We start from the raw sequence: 21,929 nt of genomic DNA, 5'->3' as shown, positions 1-21,929 counted from the left end.
TTCAAGGGAGGGGTACAGGGGCATGGGCTTAATTCTTTGGGGCTGAATTCATTTAGATTAGGTTTTGTTTATACTATTAACAGAAGTAAGGTGTCCTAGTTGTGTGGGGGTCACCCAAGACTGAGGATGATGTTCCTGGAAGATATGGGCAATCTCATCTGTCAACCTTATTCTTCAGAGACTGGCTGACTGACCTACAGGGACTAGTCCCTGAATAAGGGAGTAAAAGTCTGCATATTAATTAATAATGGGTTATTAATATAATAGAAAATAATTTCTCTCATTTGAAATATTCAAAGTATATTGATTATTCAAAATATTCAACAAAATTCAACAAATATTCAAACTATTAAATAAAATCCCTGAAATCTGAAAGGAAGACAAATTTAGGAATACTAGAGACACTAGAACTTATAGCCAGTATAACTTTGATTCCAATTTTCATATAGCCAACTGCCGAGTGAATTAAATTGTTTCTAAGGCAGGCCCTCTGACTTTACAATCTAAAGGTAGAAAGATTGATTTGTTTCTCATTCTCCAGTATTAAAGCCAAAGAAGATGTTCTAGTCTTCTAGCTCCTTCCCTTCTCTAGATACATTCATTATTCTTATAGCAGTCAAATGTTAGAACAGGCCCAAATCCTAGAGATCACCTATTTCCTCAACTTCATTTCATAGATGAGCAAACTTTGACCCAGTGAGGTCAAGTGACACAGTATTCAGGGGATCAAGATTTATCTTTATTCAAATAAAAATAAAACAGAAAAAAAGTTATTTGGGGCAGTGATGGCAATTCAAACTATACCAAAGTTGTAATTATAATTTTAATTATTCAATATCAGTGCAACACCAAGATTCTTCATTAGCAGAGGGAATCATATACATTGTTTTTTCCAAAGTCAGACCTGATTAGTACTCATTGTACTTTGAGATGTGAACATTATGGAAACCTCTGCTGTCTATGTCTAGGACTCATTGCCAGAGAAAGGAGCGGTAAATAGATAGAGAGAGAAGAGGAGGGGAATGGGGGGAGAGGAGGGGAGAGAAGAAGATTGTTGGGTGGGAAGGGGATGGGAGAGATGGACAGGAAAAGGGAGAAGGTGAGAGAGACAGAGAAAGACACAGAGAGCTACAGAGACAGAGACAGAGAGACAGAGAGAGACAGAGACAAAGAGAAATAGAGATAGAAGGGATGGTTTGTTGGTTAGAGGGTGCCTTGACAACACAGAGATATGGGTTTAAGTATTGCATTTGATAGATGCTGGCTGTGTGACCCTGGGCAGACGATTTAACCTCTATGTTCTAGGTAACTAAATTAGAACTATAAGTTGCGGGGAAGGTGTCAACTTTCATTTGTAGAGGGAATTTTCTTACATGGAAGTTCCCTACCAGAATGATGTAGCAGTTCTAGTTTCCGACATTAACTTTTCAAAACTGTCCACAAGGCAAGTATCCATTAATGTTAATTGATTTTTGATGCCAAAATCAGACTCCAATGATCATTGATTAGCTGATAGAATTTTTTTAAAGAAAAAAACATGTTTTTTTCTTTAAATAAGGGGTAAATTCATATAAGGTGAACTCTTTCATAGCCTTTATTATTATATTATTATATCTGTGTTTTGTATTATGTATACAGTGCTTATATACTATGTAATATTGCATCTTTTAGTTCAGATTTATTATATGCAAATTTTACACATAGTACTGGATGCCATGGGGGAGAATGGGTGTAGGACACAATCTTGCCTTTAAGGAGCTTCCAATTTAGTGGGAGAGACAAAAGACAGATACGTGGAAAGTTAAATCATAGTGAAGAACTAATTCATAGGCCAAGATAAACATAGCATGCAATAAGTTAAGAAGTGGATTTTACTGAAAATAATGTGGTGAAGTTTTAAAAGGATTATTACCATTATAGTTTTCTTTTATGAGATTTATGAGATTTTCAAAATAACCCCACATAAGTGACATCTGAAATTTTTTCACAATCACAGAACAAGCTTCTCTCAAAATGTTTTTGTCCAGGTGTACAGGTGCATGAAGTACAGAGGAGAAAAAAATACATTTATGGTGTTCAAGGTGATGAAGAAGACAAGGGAAAATTTGATAATATTGAAAGTTTCATGCCTGATTTTTCAAATGTTTATGCCTCAGGTAAGAATGAAGGGCTCACATACCTTTCCCCTTTGTCATTTTTTGTGTTATAAAAGAATCTCAATGTTTTGATGTATACTGCTAAGAAAAAAAGAATATATTTCATGTAAAATCACAGGGTGCTCCATCCATTCCTTGCAGAGGGGAGGGGGAACTATGGGTATAGTGCATTGCATCATACTGTCAGATTTAATTGCTGTGTTTTTTTTTTTATCTTCTCTCTCTCTCTCTCTCTCTCTCTCTCTCTCTCTCTCTCTCTCCTCATTTTTTCTCTTTTTTCTTTCTCTCTTCACTTCTTCTCTCCTTCCTTTCTTCCTCTTCCTTCCTGCTTGTCTTCCTTCCATCTTGCTTTTCTTTTCTTTTTATAGGAGATGGCTCTCTGAATAGGGAAGGAAGCATTGATATATTTGGAAATTGAAAAAATCTGAAAAAGTTATCCATAAAGATTTTTTAATTTAAAAATCATGGTTTGCAAATTATTTTAAAAAGAAAATCAACAAAAGTTTCTTGGAAAGTCAATGAAGAGATAATCTGTTCTCATATTCACCTTTTCACATGTTGATCATGAAGAGCCAATAATCCCTGACTCACATTCAATTACTAAATAAGCATCTATTAAGTATCTACCATGTGCCAGGCATTTGGATGGGTCAATTATTCCAACTGCATGGAGTAGACAGAACACAATGGATGGGCTGCTCGAATGTTGGTCTCAGACTAGTTCTAGAATTCTTCTGTTACAGTATGCTGACAAGATCAGACTGCAACAACGAATGTTACAATCCAGAATTTCCCTAAACTTTTGGTCTCCACTTGATAGTTGATTTCCACATTATCATAAACTATGTTTACTAGTACAATTTCAAGGAATCCCTGATGGATTTTTCTTGGAAACTATTGTTTACCTAAGTCTGAAATAAAATCTTGATTCTTCTTTGAGTTTTTTTTCTTTTCTTAGATTTATTACCATCTCAACATGGAGGTGAATTCACAGAATGCTTTCTGCTAGAGGTGGTCGACATTCTCCTGTGTTATATCAGAAAAACTTTTGATGAGAAAAGTAAAATACTCGACTTTCACCATCCTCACCAACTTCTTGAAGGTTTGGATGGGTTCAACTTAGAACTGTCTGAAGAACCTGAACCACTGGAACAGCTACTTGTTGATTGCAGAGATACATTAAAATATGGAGTTAAAACAGGTGATATGTAAAACAGGAAGGTACATTTTCATATTGAGAAGTGCTTTTTGAGAGTAGAGTATACCTAAAATGGCATACTACCACTGTAAAGCTTATTACCAAATGTACATTTTCAGGAAATCTGAGTACGGATGTATAGGCATATGTAAATATATGTGTGGATATACATGTTTGTATATAATTTCATGTAGCAAGGAAAGAATATTACTTGAGTATTTTGATGGAACCATGGTTTTATCAATATATTTACTTACTCCACCATATCTACTTATTCCATTATAGACCTTTCTAACCTGTATTTTTGTTTAGAAGATCATAACGATGACTTTTCTGATTCTTTATGATTATTATTCATCATTTTTCATAAATCTTTTATAGTGAATCTACCCAATATTCTGAGTTTTTTTAAATGTATATTAATAGTTTACAGAAGAAATGAAGTACATGAGCTGTGTGTTTTTTTAATACCCCAGCTATCTCTGCTTTCATCATTGTAAAATACTTCCAACATGGGGACTACCTACTTAAATACTTGTTGCAATCTCTTTACCACTTGTTAGCTAAATCTTGTTGAGTTGAAAGAGAACCACAGAGGCTAAGTAACCCAATAGCTAGTCAATGTCAGAAATCAGACTTTTATTCAATTTGGTTTTTAAAATGGAAAGCTAAATTATATATAAACCCCTCAGTTAATAATGGTGCCATAATGGAATGTTCTCATTAAATGAATTTATATATTTATATAATGGGACCTCCTAGAGAAAAGGGCTCTTCTAAATCCTCTCTCAATTCTGTCAAATGTACAGTGTTATTGATAAAAGTCTCAATAATCTGATTTTTTCCAGTGAGATAGCACTTTCCAAAAAAAATTTCAATGAATAATTTTTATTTGCTCTCCTTTCTGCTTCCTGCCCTCTTATCCTCCTACCCCTAAAAGGGAAAGAAAAAGAAATGTAAAGCACTTATAACATATGCAAAAAAACCTTCTAATATATAACATATGCGTAATCAAACAAAACAAATTCTCATGTTTTCCACATCTAAAAATGTATATTTAACTTTCCATCTTGAGTCTATTACCTGTCTCTTAGCATGTGAATTTTAATTTATTGATTTAATCTGTTGGTTTAGTTTGAATGGTTTTTATCCAGTTTTTCATTGAATTTGTCTATACTCACCCATGCTTCTTTTCTTCCCTCTTAGCTGTGTTTAATTAAAAATTTTTCCACCTCTACACTGTATTTTGTTAGATTTTTGCTTTTTCTGCACCTTCACAAGGATTTCTTTTCCTTTTCCTGTTTTTTAATTCTCCTTCTCCTCCTCCTCCTTCTTCTTTTTCTTCTCTCTCTCCTTCTCTCTCTCTCTCTCTCTCTCTCTCTCTCTCTCTCTCTCTCTCTCTCTCACTCTCTCTCTGTCTCTCTCTCTCTCTCTGTTTCTCTCTTCCACCCCCCCCATCAATTCTAAATATTTATTCTTGGACTCATAGTCTGGATACATATTTATATGGACCTTTCTCACAATAATGTTTTAAATGCATAGAATTACAAAGAAAATGATTATTTTAAGTTCCAGTTAAGATATTTTAAAAACTGCACAAAACAAACAACCAATAATTCATTGGTGAAGAAAAAGGTTCTGAAAGAGGAAAAACCCCTGATCTGAAATAACATTCTAGCCTTTTCTCCATGTCTTTGCACTGGCTATACCTCAAGCTGGAGTGCCTTCCTTTTCACTTCGACCTTAGTTTCTTGAGCTTCATTCAAGTCTCAGATCAAATTGCAACTTCTAGAGGAAGCATTTCCCATGTCCTTAGCTGTTGTGCCTTTCTTTCTCAGAATACCTTTCATTTGCTCTGTATATATCTTGTATATGTCTAGTTTTAACATATCTTCATTAGAATTTAAAATCCTTAAGTTCAGGGATTATCTTTGTATCCCTTGCAGTTAGTCTAGTATATAGTGAGCATTTAATAATGAATTCTTTGGGTTTAGTGACCAAGTTTTTATGCTTTGCCTCTTGATAACATGTGTAACGCCTCTGTTCATTGTTTCTTCTTAGGACACCCTCGCTTTTTTAATCAGCTCTCCAGTGGGCTTGATATGATTGGATTGGCTGGTGAGTGGTTGACAGCGACTGCAAATACCAACATGTAAGTGGGTTTTCCCTACCCTCAGATGCCTTACTAATCAGCTCATTGAACTGATTTCTCTTGAGGAAGTATTTTCCTGTGCCCAAAGTAGCCCCAAATTCTGAGAGGCCCCTCCCCTGGTGTTATTGGTAGTATCAAGAATCACAGTTATGATACTTGAGACACTGAAGCCCAGGAAACATGCCTCACTCCTTTTTTATTGTGGTATTATTAGAGTCACCCTATAATCTGGAAATTCTCACCATCTATTCCATAACATTCTCATCTGTCTTCTCCACAGTTTGTACAATCCATTCAGATAGCTGAGATATTCATGTGAAGTCACTGAGCCACTCAGTCACAAGATTTTCAGGGATCAGAACTCCCAGAACACAAAGTACATCTCCAGAATTGTTTAACTTGAACTTCAGTACCCAAATAACATGAATGAAAGATATTAAGTCAATTTATAGTGGTAGAAGCCAGGTGGTCAGTGTATCCTTGTCAAATGAATGAAGAATTGCTGAGTGAGTGAGTAAGTGAATGAATGAATCAATGAATGTATAGGAACAGACCATAAACATAAATCCCTTGTAATTTTGCTATTTTAAATAATCAACAGTGGTGGTATATCTCCTTTTGCTCTGAAAGTCACCATCATCGTGATTCTCCATTAAATTCAGGCTAATTTTCTACCTAAGGGAAAAATAATGCTTTATCAATAAAAACTTTTCAAAACATTGATAAATAGTTGCATGAGCTACCTGCAGAGTAAGTTCATCCATATGTACATATAAGACAGATGCTATACATGGACATTGCCATGTGTACAGGACTGAACAGAAGGAATCAAGTGAGATGGATTGCCTTTTGGAAATTGTAAGTTTTTTTTTAATGACTTCTCACTTCTCCCTGGAATAAATACCAATCTTCTTAACATAAATATTCCTTTAGAGATGGTGTATGGCTTCAAGTCATAGGTACAAAAGTCTCCAAAACTGAATTTTGAGGGGTAGCTAAAAGGCAATGGAAAGAGTGGGAGAGAGTATGCTATAACATTACCAAAAAAGAAATGCACAAGAGAAGCAGTGTGAAGGGTATCAACAGAGGGAGATATGGCTAGAAAAAAATTAGGCCAGTCATGTAGCAAAAGCAAAGAAAAACCAATTGAAAGACTGAAAGCTCTATCAGTAGCCACATAGTATTTTTAAAATTATTATTTTTTTAGATATTTTTTTTTTACTTTTAGTTTACAACATTCAGTTCCACAAATTTTTGAGTTCCAAATTTTCTTCTCCTCCCTTCCCTCTCCCATCCCCCCAAGATGGCATAGAATATGATATATGTTCTACATATACATTCACTGTAAACATGTTTACACAATAGTCAAGTCATAAAGAAGAACCATGATCAATGGAGTGAATCATGAGAAAGAAGAAACAAAACCAAAAAGCCACATAATATTAACAGGCCTAGAAGAAGACCCCTGTAATAATGAATGGTTTTCTTCTGGAGTATAAGTGAACATAGGCAAAAATCACATGGGGTGACAAGGAAGGGATGGATTGTAACTTGCATTGCTGGAGAGAATGTCCTCATACATAAGATCACAGGTCTATAAATAAATCCAGGCATACAGTAAGCCTAACTCTATGACAGTTGCATCAGAAACAATTAACAAGGAAAAGCAACTGCTGTGTTGAAGTCATTTGTAGGAAAGGGAGTCATGGGGAGTGAGTGGATAGAGACCTGGCCTTAAAACCACGAAGGCCTAGGTTCAAGTTTTGTCTGTGGCTGTATGATCTTGTGTGAGTTGTCTAACTTTTCACTGCTCTAGCAGTTCGCAAAAACAAAAAGTTTCAGAGAAAACATCTACCTGAAATGGTAGAGGGATTTTCATTACCTAGATTGTACAGCTGATAGGCTCCTGAGACTAGATTCAAGAAGACCTAAGTTCAAAACTGATCTCAGATATTTACTAGCTTTGTGACCTTGGATAAGTCACAATCTCTACCTCAATTTCTTCATCTGTATAAAGGGGTGTTTCAATAATCTGGCTAGCAGCTGTTGTGGGGGTGAAGAGACCAACACAAGCCCAACAACGAGCACACTACCAGCATGTTGCAAAAGCCCAGATTCTTTTGATCTCCTTTAGTAAGGAAAGCAATGTTAAGGGGTTAATGAGCTTACTTTAATTCAGCATACAAATACACTTATTCAGGGGAAAAAGCCAGTACTCTCAACTTTGGAATAAATACAGACAAGTTACAAACATTGACAGATAGACCCAATACAATTCATAGTTACCAACACCTAGGTTCAGCCCGGGAGCTCATAACAAGGGCTGGCCCAGAGTCACTCATGCCACCACTGCTCTGGGTAAGAGCTCTGAAAAAGAGAAAGCCAACCTCTCATTTCATATCTTTTTCAGGGTCAAGGGTGAGTCACACATGCCACTCACCCATGTGACCTAGAATCCTCACAAAGAGGCGACTTAAACCCACATGGTCTAAAAGCCTCTGATGTCCCAAACATGTCACTCAAACTCATGTATAAACTAGGCCCTCCCCTGAGGCAAGGAGGTCACAAGGACTCCCAAATATAATCAAGGAAACAAAGGCCAAACTCTTCAAGGGCACTTGGTTGAACTGAGTGCTAAGAGCCCATTTTGTTTACCAACACAAGGGGATAATACAACCTACTGCCCAGGGTAGATCTGAGATCAAATGAGATATTTGTAAAGTGCTTAGCACAGTCCTGGCACTTAGAATGTCCTCCCTTTCTCCTCCTCCCTCCCTCCCTTCCTTCTCTCCTTTTTCTCCCTTTTCTCTATTCCTCCCTCCCTCCCTTCCTTTTTGCAATATACTGCTGTAATATTCTTCCGGGCATTTTATTTATGTTATATAACCAAATTCAAAAGCTCCCAGGTCAAGGAGAAAGTATTGCAGGAAGCCAGAAAGAGACAATTCAAATATCATGGAGCCAAAGTCAGAACAAACACAGGATTCAGCAGCTTCTACATTAAAGGATCAGAGGGCTTGGAATATGATATTGCAGAAGACAAAGTAGCTAGGAGTACAATCAAGAATAATATATCCAAAATAACATCCATATTCTTTAGAGAAATTGGTCAAAGGTTTTCTTTCTTTGTTTTTGCACTTCCTAGTTTAGGTATCAGCACCATATTTGTATCATAAAAAGAATTTGGCATGATTGCTTTACCTATTTTTCTAAACAGTTTATATAATATTAAAAATATTTGTTCTTAAATGTTTGGTAGAATTTGCTTTTGAATCTATCTTGTCCTGATGAATTTTTTTTTTCATTATAGCGATGATTTATGTCCTGTTCTATTACTTTTTCTAATATGACTTTAAGTATTCTATTTTCTCTTCTATTAATCTAAGCAATTTATATTTCTGTAAATATTCATTCATTTCGCTTATATTGTTAGATTCATTGGCATGTAACTGAGAAAAATAGTTCCTAATAATTGCTTTAATTTGATTTCCATTGGTAGTAAATTTTTTTTTATATTTTTGATACTGATACTTTTGTTTTCTATCTTTTGAAGAAAATTAACCAATGGTTTATATATTTTATTGTTTTTTCCTAGTAAAACAAGATCATACATCTTTTATTTATTAGTTCAATGATTTTCTTACTTTCTTTTTTTCTCTTTTTTTATTTAATATATTTAGTTTTCAGCATTGATTTTCACAAGAGTTTGAATTACAAATTTTCTCCCCATTTCTACCCTCCCCCCACTCCAAGATGGCGTATATTCTGGTTGCCCTGTTCCCCAGTCAGCCCTCCCCTCTATCACCCCCCTCCCCTCCCATCCCCTTTTCCCTTCCTTTCTTGTAGGGCAAGATAAATTTCTATGCCCCATTGCCTGTGTATCTTATTTTCTAGTTGCATGCAAAAACTTTTTTTTGTTGTTTTTGAACATCTGTTTGTAAAACTTTGATTTCCAAATTCTCTCCCCTCTTCTCTTCCCACCCACCCTCCCTAAGAAGTCAAGCAATTCAACATAGGCCACGTGTGTATCATTATGTAAAATCCTTCCACAATACTCACGTTGTGAAAGACTAACTATATTTCACTCCTTCCTAACCTACCCCCCTTTGTTGAATTTTCTCCATTGACCCTGTCCCCTTTTGAAAGTTTTTGATTGCCTCCACCCCCATCTGCCCTTCCTTCTATCACCACTCCCCTCTTTTGATCTTCTTCCTCCTTTTTTCCTGTGGGGTAAGATACCCAACTGAGTATATATAGAATTCCCTCCTCAGGTCAAATCTGATGAGAGCAAAATTCACTCACTCCCCCTCACCTGCCTTCTCTTCTCTTCCTACAGAACTGATTTTTCTTGCCACTTTTATGCGAGATAATTTACCCCATTCTATCTCTCCCTATTTCCCTCTCTCAATATATTCCTCTCTCATCCCTTAATTTGATTTTATTTTTTTAGATATCTTCCCTTCATCTTCAACTCACCCTGTGTCCTCACTCTCTCTCTCTCTCTCTCTCTCTCTCCATATACATATATACAATATACATACATACACACTCACATATACATATATATACATAAACATATATATATATATATATAAGATATATAGATATAGATATACATATACATATTCCCTTCAGCTACCCTAATACTGAGGTCTCATGAATCATACACATCCTCTTTCTGTGTAGGAATGTAAACAAAACAGTTCAACTTTAGTAAGTCCCTTGCAATTTATTTTGCTTGTTCTTTTTTCTTGATTACCTTTTCATGCTTCTCTTGATTCTTGTATTTGAAAGTAAAATTTTCTATTCAGTTCTGGTCTTTTCAGTGAGAAACTTTGAAAGTTCTCTATTTTATTGAAAATCCGTATTTTGCCTTGGAGCATGATACTCAATTTTGCTGGGTAGGTGATTCTTGGTTTTAATCCTAGCTCCATTAACCTCTGGAATGTTGTATTCCAACCACTTTGATCCCTTAATGTAGAAGCTGCCAGATCTTGTATTATTTTGATTGTGTTTCCACAATACTCAAATTGTTTCTTTCTGGCTGCTTGCAGGATTTTCTCCTTGATCTGGGAGCTCTGGAATTTGGCAACAATATTCCTAGGAGATTACTTTTTGGGAACTATTCAAGGAGGCAATCTGTGGATTCTTTCAATTTCTATTTTGCCCTGTGGCTCTAGAATATCAGGGCAGTTCTCCTTGATAATTTCTTGAAAGATGATGTCTAGGCCCTTTTTATGATCATGGCTTTCAGGTAGTCCAATAATTTTTAAATTATCTCTCTTGGATCTATTTTCCAGGTCAGTGGTTTTTCCAATGAGATATTTTGACATTGTCTTCCATTTTTTAATTCCTTTGGTCCTGTTTTTATAATATCTTGATTTCTAATAAAGTCACATCCTCCAATCTAATTTTTAAGGTACTATTTTCTTCAGTAGTCTTTTGGACTTTTTTTCCATTTGGTTAATTCTGCCTTTCAAGGCATTTTTCTCCTCATTGGCTTTTTGGAGCTCTTTTACCATTTGAGTTAATCTATTCCTTAAGGTGTTGTTTTCTTCAGTATATTTTTCTGCATTTTTTGGGGTCTCCTTTAGCAAGTCATTGACTTGTTTTTCATGGTTTTCTTGCATCCTCATTTCTCTTCCCAATTTTTCCTCTACTTCTTTCACTTGCTTTTCCAAATCCTTTTTGAGCTCTTCCATGACCTGAGACCAGTTCATGTTTGTCTTGGAGGCTTTTGTTGTAGGCTCTTCGACTTTGTTGACTTCTTCTGTCTGTATGTTTTGTTCTTCTTTGTCACCAAAGAAAGAATCCAAAGTCTGAGACTGAATCTGAGAGCATTTTTGCTGCCTGGCCATATTCCCAGCCAACTAACTTGACCCTTGAATGTTTCAGTGGGGTATGACTGCTTGTAGAGTTAAGAGAACTATGTTCCAAGCTTGGGGGGATGTGCCAGCTCTGCCACACTAGCACTCCTCCTTCCCCAAGAACCCCCAACCTGGACTGGACTTAGATCTTCAGCAGGCTGTGCACTCCTGCTCTGATCCACCACTTAATTCCTCCCACCAGGTGGTCCTGGGGCCAGAAGCAACTGCAGCTGAAGTTCTGTAGTTGCCCCACCTCCGCTGCCCCTGGGCCATGGCCAAACTGTGAACTCCTTTCTTTTCACTCTGTCCCCAGCAGCTTTTCCCGCTATCCTTCTCTGTTGTTTTTGGTGTTTGTGGGTTGAGAAGTCTGGTAACTGCTGCAGCTCACTGATTCAGGGTGATAGGGCATGATCCCCCTGGCTCCTGGTCTGGTTGGTCCATGCTGCCCATGCTGGGCTCTGCTCCACTCCCCTCAGCTGGGTGCATGATAGACCTCACCCAGAGACCATCCAGGCTGTCCTGGGCTGGAGCTCTGCTTCCCTCTGCTATCTTGTGGGTTCTGCAGTTCTAGAATTGGTTCAGAGCCATTTTGTATAGGTTTTTGGAGGGACTCGGCGGGGAGCTCACGCTAGTCCCTGCTCTCCAGCCACCATCTTGGCCCCGCCCCCCTCTTACTTTCAATTTTATTAATTTCTCCTTTGATTTTTCAGGATTTCCAATTTCATGTTTAATTGAGAATTTTGAATTGGTCTCTTTTCTCATTTTCTTTTTAATTGTGTCCCGAATTCATTGCTCTACTCTCTTTATTTTATTGATTTAAACATTTAGAGATATAAATTTCCCCCTAACCTCTGCTTTGACAGCATCTCACAAATTTTTGTATGTTGTCTCATTGTTGTTATTCTCTTTAGTGAGATTAGTTATTGCTTCTATGATTTGTTTTGGACCCACTGATTTTTAGGATTAGATTATTTAATTTCCAATTAATTTTTAATCTGTGTCTCTGTGGCCCTTTATAAAATGTAAATTTTATTCCATCATGATCTGAAAATGATGCATTTCATATTTCTACTTTTCTGTACTTGTTTGTGAGATTTTTATGCCTTAACACATGGTCAATTTTTGTAAACATACTTTCTACAGCTGAGCAAAAGGAATAATCCTTTTTATTCCCATTCAATTTTCTCCAGAGGTCTATCAAACCTTTTTTAAAAATCAATCTATTTTTTAACTTCTTTGTTGTTTAATTTTTTATTAGATTTTTCTGGTTCTGAGAAGGGAAAGTTGAGGTCCTCCACTAATATAGTTTTACTCTTTATTTCTTCTCCTAACTCACTTAACTTTTCCTTTAAGAATTTGGATGTTAGATTATTGCTGCATTAGTATTGATATTACTTAGTTGTCTATGGTACTTTTAGCATGATGTAGTTTTTCTGGCTGTCTCTTTTAATTAGATCTATTTTTCCTTTTATTTTGTCTGAGACCCTGATTGTAACCCCTGTTCATTTTCTGTTTGTTTTTGTTTTACTTCAGCTGAAGCATAATAGATTCCACTTCACCTACTTATTTTCATTCTGTTTGTGTGTCTTTCTGTTTCAAGTGTGCATCTTGTAAATAACATTTTGTCAGATTTTGGTTTTTAATCCGTTTTACTATCAGCTTCCAATTTTGGTTGTTCATCCCATTCATATTCACAGTTATCTATATTGTGTGATTCTCCCTATCTTATTTTTCTCCCTGTTTATCCTTTTTCCTCTCTTTTTACCTTGCCCCTCCCTCAAAAGTATTTTGCTTTTGACCACTGCCTCCTTTAATCCTCCTTCCTTTCTGTCAGCTGTCCCTTTCTTTTGTCCCCTTTTCTTCCTACTTCTCTGTAAAGATTGAATTCTATATCCAACTGACTGTGTGTGTGTGTGTGTGTGTGTGTGTGTGAGAAAGAGAGAGAGAGAGAGAGAGAGAGAGAGAGAGACAGAGAGAGAGAGAGAGAGAGAGAGAGAGAGAGAGAGAGAGAGTGTATGTGTCTCTTCTTTGAACCAATTCTGATCAGATTAAGGTTCCAGTGTTGTCAACCACACTCCCATTTTCTGCTTCACTCTAAAAGAGCTTCCTTTTGCACATCTTTTATGTTAGATAATTTCCCCCATTCTTCCCCCTTTCCCCTTCTCCCAGTGCATCCTTCTTTCTTGTTCCTTAATTTTATTTATTTTTGGAAACCATCCCATCATCATCAACTCACACCCATGTCATCTGTCTATGTAGACCCCTTTTAGCTTCCCTACTAGTAAGAGCGTTCTTAGGGCTTACTAGTATCATCTTCCCATTGAATAATATAAACAGTTAAACTATATTTAATCCCTTATGATTTCTCTTTCCTGTTTACCTTTTTATGTTTCTCTTGGGTCTTCTATTTGAAAGTCAGATTTTCTATTTAGCTCTACCCTTTTCATCAGGAATGCTTGAAAGTCCTCTATTTTATTACTTTTTTCCTCTGAAGAACTATATTTCATTTTTCTGGGCATATTATTCTCAGCTGTATTCTTATTTCCTTTGTATCCCGGAATATCATATTCCAAACTCTCTGATTCTTTAGTGTAGAAGCTGCTAAATCTTGTGTGATCATGACTGTGGCTCCACAATATTTTTATTGTTTGTTTTTCTGGTTGCTTGAAGTGTTTTCTCTTTCACCTGGGAACCTGGGAATTTAACCATAATATTTGTGAGAGTTTTCTTTTGGGGATCTCTTTCAGGAGATCAGTGGATTTTTCAATACCTATTTTGCTCTCTGGTTTTACAATATCATGGCAGTTTTCCTTGATAATTTCTTGAAATATGATGTCTAGGTTTTTTTTTTAATCACAGTCTTCAAATAGTCCAATAATTTCTATTTATTTATTCATTACTTATGGAATAAAAAAGCATTTCCATAACATAGCAAGATAGAAAAGATCATTGCACATGAAACTGCAAATCTACTATGCAGAACTTGCTTTTCCTTTTGAATATACAACAAAATTGTCATGTTAATTTCTCCCAAAGTCCTCCCCACCCCAAGATGGTGAATACTTATCTCTATCTGTCTATGTAGATATCCATAATTAAAATTATTCTATCCATTTATTTATCAGTTCTTTCTCTGGATAGAGATAGCATCTTTCTTCATATGTCCTTTATGGCTAATTTGGGTATTTATAACAATAATTCATAAAATTAATAAATATTAAATAAATATTAAAATAATAATTCTTAATCTCTCTTCAATCTATTTTCCAAGTCAGTAGTTTTTTAATGAGATATTTCATGTTTTTCTTCTGTTTTTCTTCTTTTGATTTTGTTTGTTTCTCAGTGCCTCATAGTGTCAACTTTTATTTGCCAAGTTTTCATTTTTGAGGAATTATTTTCTTCAGTGAAGAAAACTAATTTTTGTGCTTCTCTTTCCATTTTGCCAATTTTCCTTCCTAAGGAGTTCTTTTCTTCAGTGGATTTTTGTGCCTCTTTTACTATTTGGTCCATTCTGTTTTCAAGGCATTATTTTCTTCAGTATTCTTTGTGCCTCTTTTACCAAACTGTTGACTCTATTTTCATAATTTTGTCACATCACTGTCATTTCTTTTCCCATTTTCCCCCATACCTCTCTTTTGATTTTTAAAATCCTTTTTGAACTTTTCCAGGATTTTTTTGGGGGAAATATGTCCAATTCACATTTTTTTTTTTCTTTGAGGCTTTGGATGTGTGTTTTGATTTTTTTTGTTTTTTTTTTCTAAGTTCATATTTTGATCTTCCATGTCACCACAGTAATTTTCTTTGGTCCAATTATTTTGTTGTTCCTTGCTTGTTTTTCCAGCCTATTTCTTCCCTTTCAAATTTATGTTAAGGTGGAGCTTTGTTCTCATGGTGGAGAAGGCATTGTTCCAAGTTTCAGATTTTTCATGCTGCTGTTTTCAGAGATAGTTATGGAGGTCTTCAAGTTTTCAACTCCTTGTGGGTGGGATGATCTAAGGAGATGTATTATCACTGCTCTCCTTGCCTGTGTTCTGATCTGTGATCAACCACAAGAACTATTCTCCACATTGGAACTGTGACCAAAGTCCCTACTACCCTGGGGCCAGAAATGGTAGTGTACTAGTGTTCCTCTTTACCCTAGGCCTATGACCTGAAACTCCGTTTGGGCAATGTGACAGAGTACTATATCCATTACCAACAAAAGGTGCCCTGTAATCTTTGTTTGGACAATTGTCTGAGCGCCTTACCATCTATGGGCTGAGTACTCTGAAAGTTGTTGCTGTCACTGATGCAGCTGCCTGCAAGGTCTGCTGCTGGCTTGCCAAGGTGGCCCATGCTCTATTGCACTATAGGCCTGACCACCACCCCAGTGAGACAGACCTTTCTTGCTGACATAAGTTGCCTTAGTCTGGAAAACTTTTTAACCCTAATTTTTTGTTGATCCTGCAACTCCGCAATTTGATTTGAGGTGTTATTTTAATGTTGTTTGGAGGGGAATTTGGGAGAGTTTAGGTGAATTCCTGCTTTTACTCCACCATCTTGGCTCTGGTTCTATTCAGCTGCTTCTGAGTGAAGAAAGGCACCTTTAGGTGTAGAGCATATTAGGGGCCACTAAGACCACTCTCTAGAGAATCCTCCTTCTTTGTCTCAATATTGTGTCTATGAAGATCATAAGAGGCTCTCCTGTGATTTTATAATGGTGCAATTTTCAGTTAGGTGGCCATCATTCTGAGGCAGCCTGTTATGCCTAATGGCTATCTATCTTTCATAGTTGAAATTCAAAAAGAACTTAAGTCATAAATCTATTCATTTGTTTCCTGTGCAAAGATCTGGTACTTGATTTTTACATATCTTTATATAAAGACCATTCACTTCTTATAGTCTGAGGTTTGTGTTAATTTTTTGTTGTTGTTCAGTCATTTTAGTCATATTTTCCTCACTGTATTTAGGCTTTTCTTGCCAAAGGTACTGGAAGGGGTTGTCATTTCCTTCTCCAGCTCATTTTACAGATGAGGAAACTGAGGCAAGCAGCCTTAAGTGATTTGCTAAGGGTCCTACACCTATAGTAAGTGTGTTAGGCCAGATTTGAACACAGGAATATGAGTCTTCCTGACTTCAGGCCCAGAGCACTCTATCCACTGCACCACCTAGCTGCCTGCTTTTGGATGGGTTACAATATGCAGAATTTCTGCTTCCTTACAAGCTAATATAAAGTGAAAAGGACATAAAAAGCAATTAGTGTAGTTGATAGATTCTGTACTTTGAGTTGGGAATATTGAGTTCAAGTCCACCTCAGACTGTTACTAGCTTTGAAGATGTTACTAAAATTCAGCCTCAGTGTTCTCATTTATAAAATGGGGATAATAGCATTTAGTTCTCAGGTTTGTTCTGAGCACCAGGTAAGACTAACTTTTTAAAGTACTGAATTCACATTCACTGTGAATTTCTTTTACTATGTCCCTTTGCCAAAACAAAACTTTTGATAATCAGAAAATTAATCTCCTGACTCATGGGCTCTGCTGCCAAGTTGTTTTGAATCAAATCATAATTTTTTTTAGGACAGTGCCTTTGGCAATTAGGAAATGCGAGGTGATGAGTTAGACAAAAATGAAAGTAATATGTGCTGTCAGAGTTCAGGAATATATAGGTAGCAATAAAAAGAAATATCTCACAGAAATGAATCTTAAAAATAAAACTGAAACAAGTAAGCTAGACACTCATTTACAATTTTCTCACATAGCAAAAAGAAATTTCTTTTTCTCTTGAATATTTTTAATACCTTTGGAAAGCTTATTTTTCTTCTTGACATTCCATAAGCAGTTAACTAAAAATAAGTAGGACTAAAACTATCATGAATTCAAAAAATATGATTAAAATCAACTAGACTAATGACTGCTACTTATTTTTTTTCCTCTTGAGAGGCAGTGCAGTGTTGTGGAAATGACAGTAAACTTAGCATCAGGTGATGCCGTTTTGAATTTTCTTTCTGCTCTTTGCTGTGTAAGAGTAGGCAACTCACAAGAACTATTTAAATGTTCACTTCCTTATCTATTAAAGGAAGTATGATAATGCCTATAGAACTACCTCACATAGCTGCCATGAGCTTCAAATGGGATAATGTATTTAAAATACGTTGTAAAACTTAAAATATTCTATAAACAAGGCATTATTACTACTTTGTCAGTGCTAATTTTGTGGTGTTTCTTCTATGATCATTTTAATGCCTCTTTTAAGATAGTAGGAAGCATTTTAAGATTGAAGCACAAGACATTTGACAAGACTAATTCTGTAATTATACTCATAAATCTGATGTAGGAAGCATACTTAGTAGTTTAGAAAATTACTGTTCTTAAAACCAGCAATTTTGTTTACACATGTAGTAGGAAAAGAAAAGAGACAGATTATTGGGTGATGCAGTAATGACAGGACTTATACATTCAAAGAAGCTTCATAGCCTTTTAAATATGAGATAATGTGATATTATTATCATTATTTGATATGTCAAACCATTCGTTGTGTAATCCTGCACAGTCAATGCAAGAGGCAGTATGGTATAGAGTAAATAATATTGGACTTGTAGTCAGGAAGACATAGGTTCAAGTCCTATCTCAGACACTTATTAAATGTCTAATCCTGACCAAGTCCCTTCACCTCTTTCATCCTCAATTTCCTCACATGTAAAATGTAGTTAAAAATAAGACCAACTTTACACATTGCTGTGAAGATTGAATATTATAATTAATGTAAAATACCTTGTGAATGTTTAAGTGTTATGCAAATATTAGCCATTACTATAGACAGTACTTATTTTATGTGTGTACAGCTTTTAATGCTACCTGCAATTCAATTTATATCATATGCAGGTTTACATATGAAATATCCCCTGTGTTTATTGTCATGGAAATGATCCTCCTCAAGAAAATGCATGAAATAATTGGCTGGGGAGAAACTGAAGCTGATGGAATATTTTCTCCTGGTAAGCAGAATTTTTAGGGGCCAGATTAAATCATGTGTAATGAGATATAAAAAAGAAAGACTTGATTTTTATATTTAAAGAGTGAAATTTAGATATAGCTTTCTTTTAATTTTAATAGTGCTTGTCAAGTTTCAATTTATTTCACTGGGCTGTTTTCTCTTCTTACTTTTCTTTCTTTTCTTTGCATTGGAAAATTATAATTCATTTGTATTGATTACAATATATTGATTATTTTTTGCTGACTTTTCTCTTCTTATTTAAAAATTAAATTGTCTTCAAAAGAATGACTCTCAAGGAGCAGAGAAAGGAAAATATACATATGAAATTCTAGGCAATGGAAAACCATAAAGTATAAGAAAAAATTGCTTCAAAAAAGAATAAGGGGAATGCTTAGCTGTTCTAAATAAATCCAAGTCTCTACATTTGAATGATTACATTCTCCAATAACAATAACTCTAAATCTATGATCCTACTTAGAATCCTATAAGTTTTGGCAGATGGGATTTTTGAACCTCTGTTGATCATCTCAAATATTGTGGTGAGTAGTTGTGAAAGCAGAGATGGGAAAATGACTTGATTTTCAAAAACAAAACAAAAAGTAAAAATAGATTTTAAAATTATCACCCAGTAAATTTTTCATTAATATCCTGAAACATTCTAGAATTAATTAGTACACTAATGGCCTGTGTGCACTTAAGGAAGTAACGGTCAGTAAAGAATCTGTATGGTTTCAACTTAAAATGTTATACAGATTAGCTTAATTTTCTATTTTTATCAGAGTTTCTAGACTGATAAGCCTAGACACTGTTATAGACTTAGAGTCATTTAATTTAAGAAAACATCGTGGGTTAGATACTTGACTAAAACTCATGAATTCCAGCTTTGGGTGCCTTTTCTATTTTAGCTTTACTCTTTGGCATCAGAACTTCACTTGACATGCCTAGGTTTCAGTATCCTTATCTGTAAACTGATGGTGTTGGACTAAATGATTGCTAATGATCTTTCTAGTTATGATAGCCTATGAAGCTACATTTACCTGCCATTTCATGATTTTGCAGTCTGTCAAGTTATTTTCATGTATGTATATTCAATGATAGCTTCAGGTCAAGTGTTCTTTGGAGGGGATTCCTATTCAGGTACCAGTCAGAAGAGATGAACTCAGCTCTTCTCCAATAAATTAAATGATTCCATGAAAGTAGATAACATTAAAATAATTTTTACATTTCTCCCACAGGGATTTACTTATATTTTATTAGAGAACTTCAAAAAACTAACTTATGGTATTAAATCTTTCTCTTAAAACTTTCTGTGAGAATATTTTCAAAATAATATCAAATGACAATAGATGACTTTATTTTCAGTTGGGTGGATTTCTCAATTTAACAATATTTTCTTTCTCCATTCCAATTTATTGGAAATTGGATTATTGATGTCCTGTTTCTCCCCTTTCCTTAGGTGGGAGCATATCAAATCTATATGGCATATTGGTAGCTCGTTACAAAAAATTTCCAGAGGTTAAAACCAAAGGGATGGCTGCACTTCCACAGATTGCATTATTTGTATCCGAACATGTAAGTAAAGTTTTAAATGAATAAAGTCTAAAATGTATAGCTTAAAAATAACAATAAACATTGATAAGACCCTGAAAAGACTGCTGCCACTCCATGTAGCAGATAGATGCACATTTTTCTGGGGCAGGTCTATGTAGTCATACCATAAAGTGCTATATGTGGGGGAATGTCAGTTTTTGGTGATTTGGAACTGGGAAGATAGCTGACACAAATAATTCAGTATGGAAAATATCCATTTTAGCTGGTTAACATAAAGATGCAAAAGGAAAGAAAGACATAGTATTCCATTTGCCTCAAAAAAATAGAGACATGTAATATGTTTAAAGCAAGCTCATTTTGTCTCTTTTTAAATGAAATAAACAACTGTGAAGTCAATAATAGTAGCAGTATCTTAGTTTCTGATTTAGGGACAATGACATTAATTGGGAAGAAAATTTTGATTGAAAAGCTAGTCTGTGAAAAGATAATGCATCACAACAATCCTATTGCAGTTTTTTTCAAAAAAACTTAAAAGGATGCATTGACTTTTAGGACATTGTGTGTGGATGTATTTGCACACAGAGTTGATATGATATAATATGATAAGACATGATATGACATGACATGATTAACTTTGTTGTTGTTCACTCCTTTCATTCATGTCCTACTCTTTGTGATCCCATTTGGGGTTTTATTTGCAAAGATACTGGAATAGTTTCCCATTTCCTTCTCCAGCTCATTTTACAGATGAAGATACTAAGGTAAAAAAGATTAAGGGGTTTGCCCAGGGTCATGCAGCTAGTATATGTCTGAGGCCAGATTTAAATTCAGGAAAAAGAGTCTTCCTTCCTAACTTCAGGCCCAGAACTTTATGTGCTTCCCAAAATGATTGGTATAAAATAATACATATTTAAAATAACCACTGAAATATATTTTAGTCTTAATTTCCTGAGTGAGTACATTACATTAATTTCACTTTCTACTTTTGCTTTCTTTCATTCTTTTTTTAATAAATGAATTATTCTAATTGCCCTGGTTTTCCTGTACTTCTCTACTGCCACATCATTTGAAACCAAGTGCCCTCATATTGCTAACTTTCAAGTTCAACCTATACAAATTGTGTTTCCTTTGGGATACCCAATTTGAGGAATGGTTTGTGTTTTCTAAAGCTGGAGAGCTAAATCTAATGGGCTACAGTTGGTTAATTTAAATGGACATTTTATCATTTTACTTTAATTGACACATGTTGAAACTGTTCTGTTTCATTTATTTTCCCCAGATGGTTAATATTCTTCCATCTAGATGTAATTTTGGCACCAAAGGTGTAATATAAAAATGTTAAATAAATGAGAATTCTGTTATTCTGATTGACTATATATCCCTTGCTATTTAATCACTCTACAGAAACACTTTTTATTTCATTCTTTCTCATTCTAGCAGGGGGAAAAAGAGTTCTCCAACCTTTGGGAAGTGCTATGTTGGTGTAATAAAAGCTCTGCTGACAATTACAGTAGAATTTAGGCTAGTAGGTTTTTACTATCACCTGTTACTACCACCTCAGTGACCTTCATGAGATGAGAGAGCATGTGCTAGTTGACAAAATGTAGACTGGGGGGTTGGAATATGTGTTCTAGTCCTGACTCTGTTCCTGTTTAAGTTACCTTAAATGAGTCACTTATTCTCATTCTCTCATGTATAATATGAGAAGAGATTGGGAAAGATATTAAGAAGGACCTGAGTTGTGTGGCATGGGCATATCAGAGGTCGACAAGCACAAAAGAACATAGGACAGAACCGCAATCTTACCCTCAGAGTCAGAGGTGAAGATATGAAAATGAAGGTTACCAGTGTAAATACAGAGGAATATCCATAATCCTAGAAAAAAACAACTATGTAGGTAATAAACATATTTTATTATAATAAATACTTTCTATACATATAAATATAATAACCAGAAATATATTATCAATCCCTGCCATATATATGGATGTGTGTATGTCTGCACACACACACACACACACACACACACA

General features: G+C 35.3%; 1 protein-coding gene across 1 annotated transcript in view; it reads left to right on the top strand.

The window, feature by feature from the left end:
- LOC118829274 (glutamate decarboxylase 1-like) overlaps nucleotides 1-21,929 on the top strand; it is a 49,308-nt gene that overhangs the window by 5,667 nt on the left and 21,712 nt on the right. Inside the window, exons 3-7 of the mRNA XM_036736281.1 lie at nucleotides 2,028-2,156; nucleotides 3,115-3,357; nucleotides 5,416-5,506; nucleotides 18,237-18,349; nucleotides 19,805-19,920. Coding sequence (XP_036592176.1) covers nucleotides 2,028-2,156; nucleotides 3,115-3,357; nucleotides 5,416-5,506; nucleotides 18,237-18,349; nucleotides 19,805-19,920 — 692 coding nt within the window. The remainder of the gene's footprint in view (nucleotides 1-2,027; nucleotides 2,157-3,114; nucleotides 3,358-5,415; nucleotides 5,507-18,236; nucleotides 18,350-19,804; nucleotides 19,921-21,929) is intronic.

Source organism: Trichosurus vulpecula, chromosome 1 (assembly GCF_011100635.1).
Source record: "Trichosurus vulpecula isolate mTriVul1 chromosome 1, mTriVul1.pri, whole genome shotgun sequence".
NCBI lineage: Eukaryota > Metazoa > Chordata > Mammalia > Diprotodontia > Phalangeridae > Trichosurus > Trichosurus vulpecula.
Note: the sequence above shows the minus strand (reverse complement) of the source record. Positions and strands in the feature narration are given on the sequence as shown.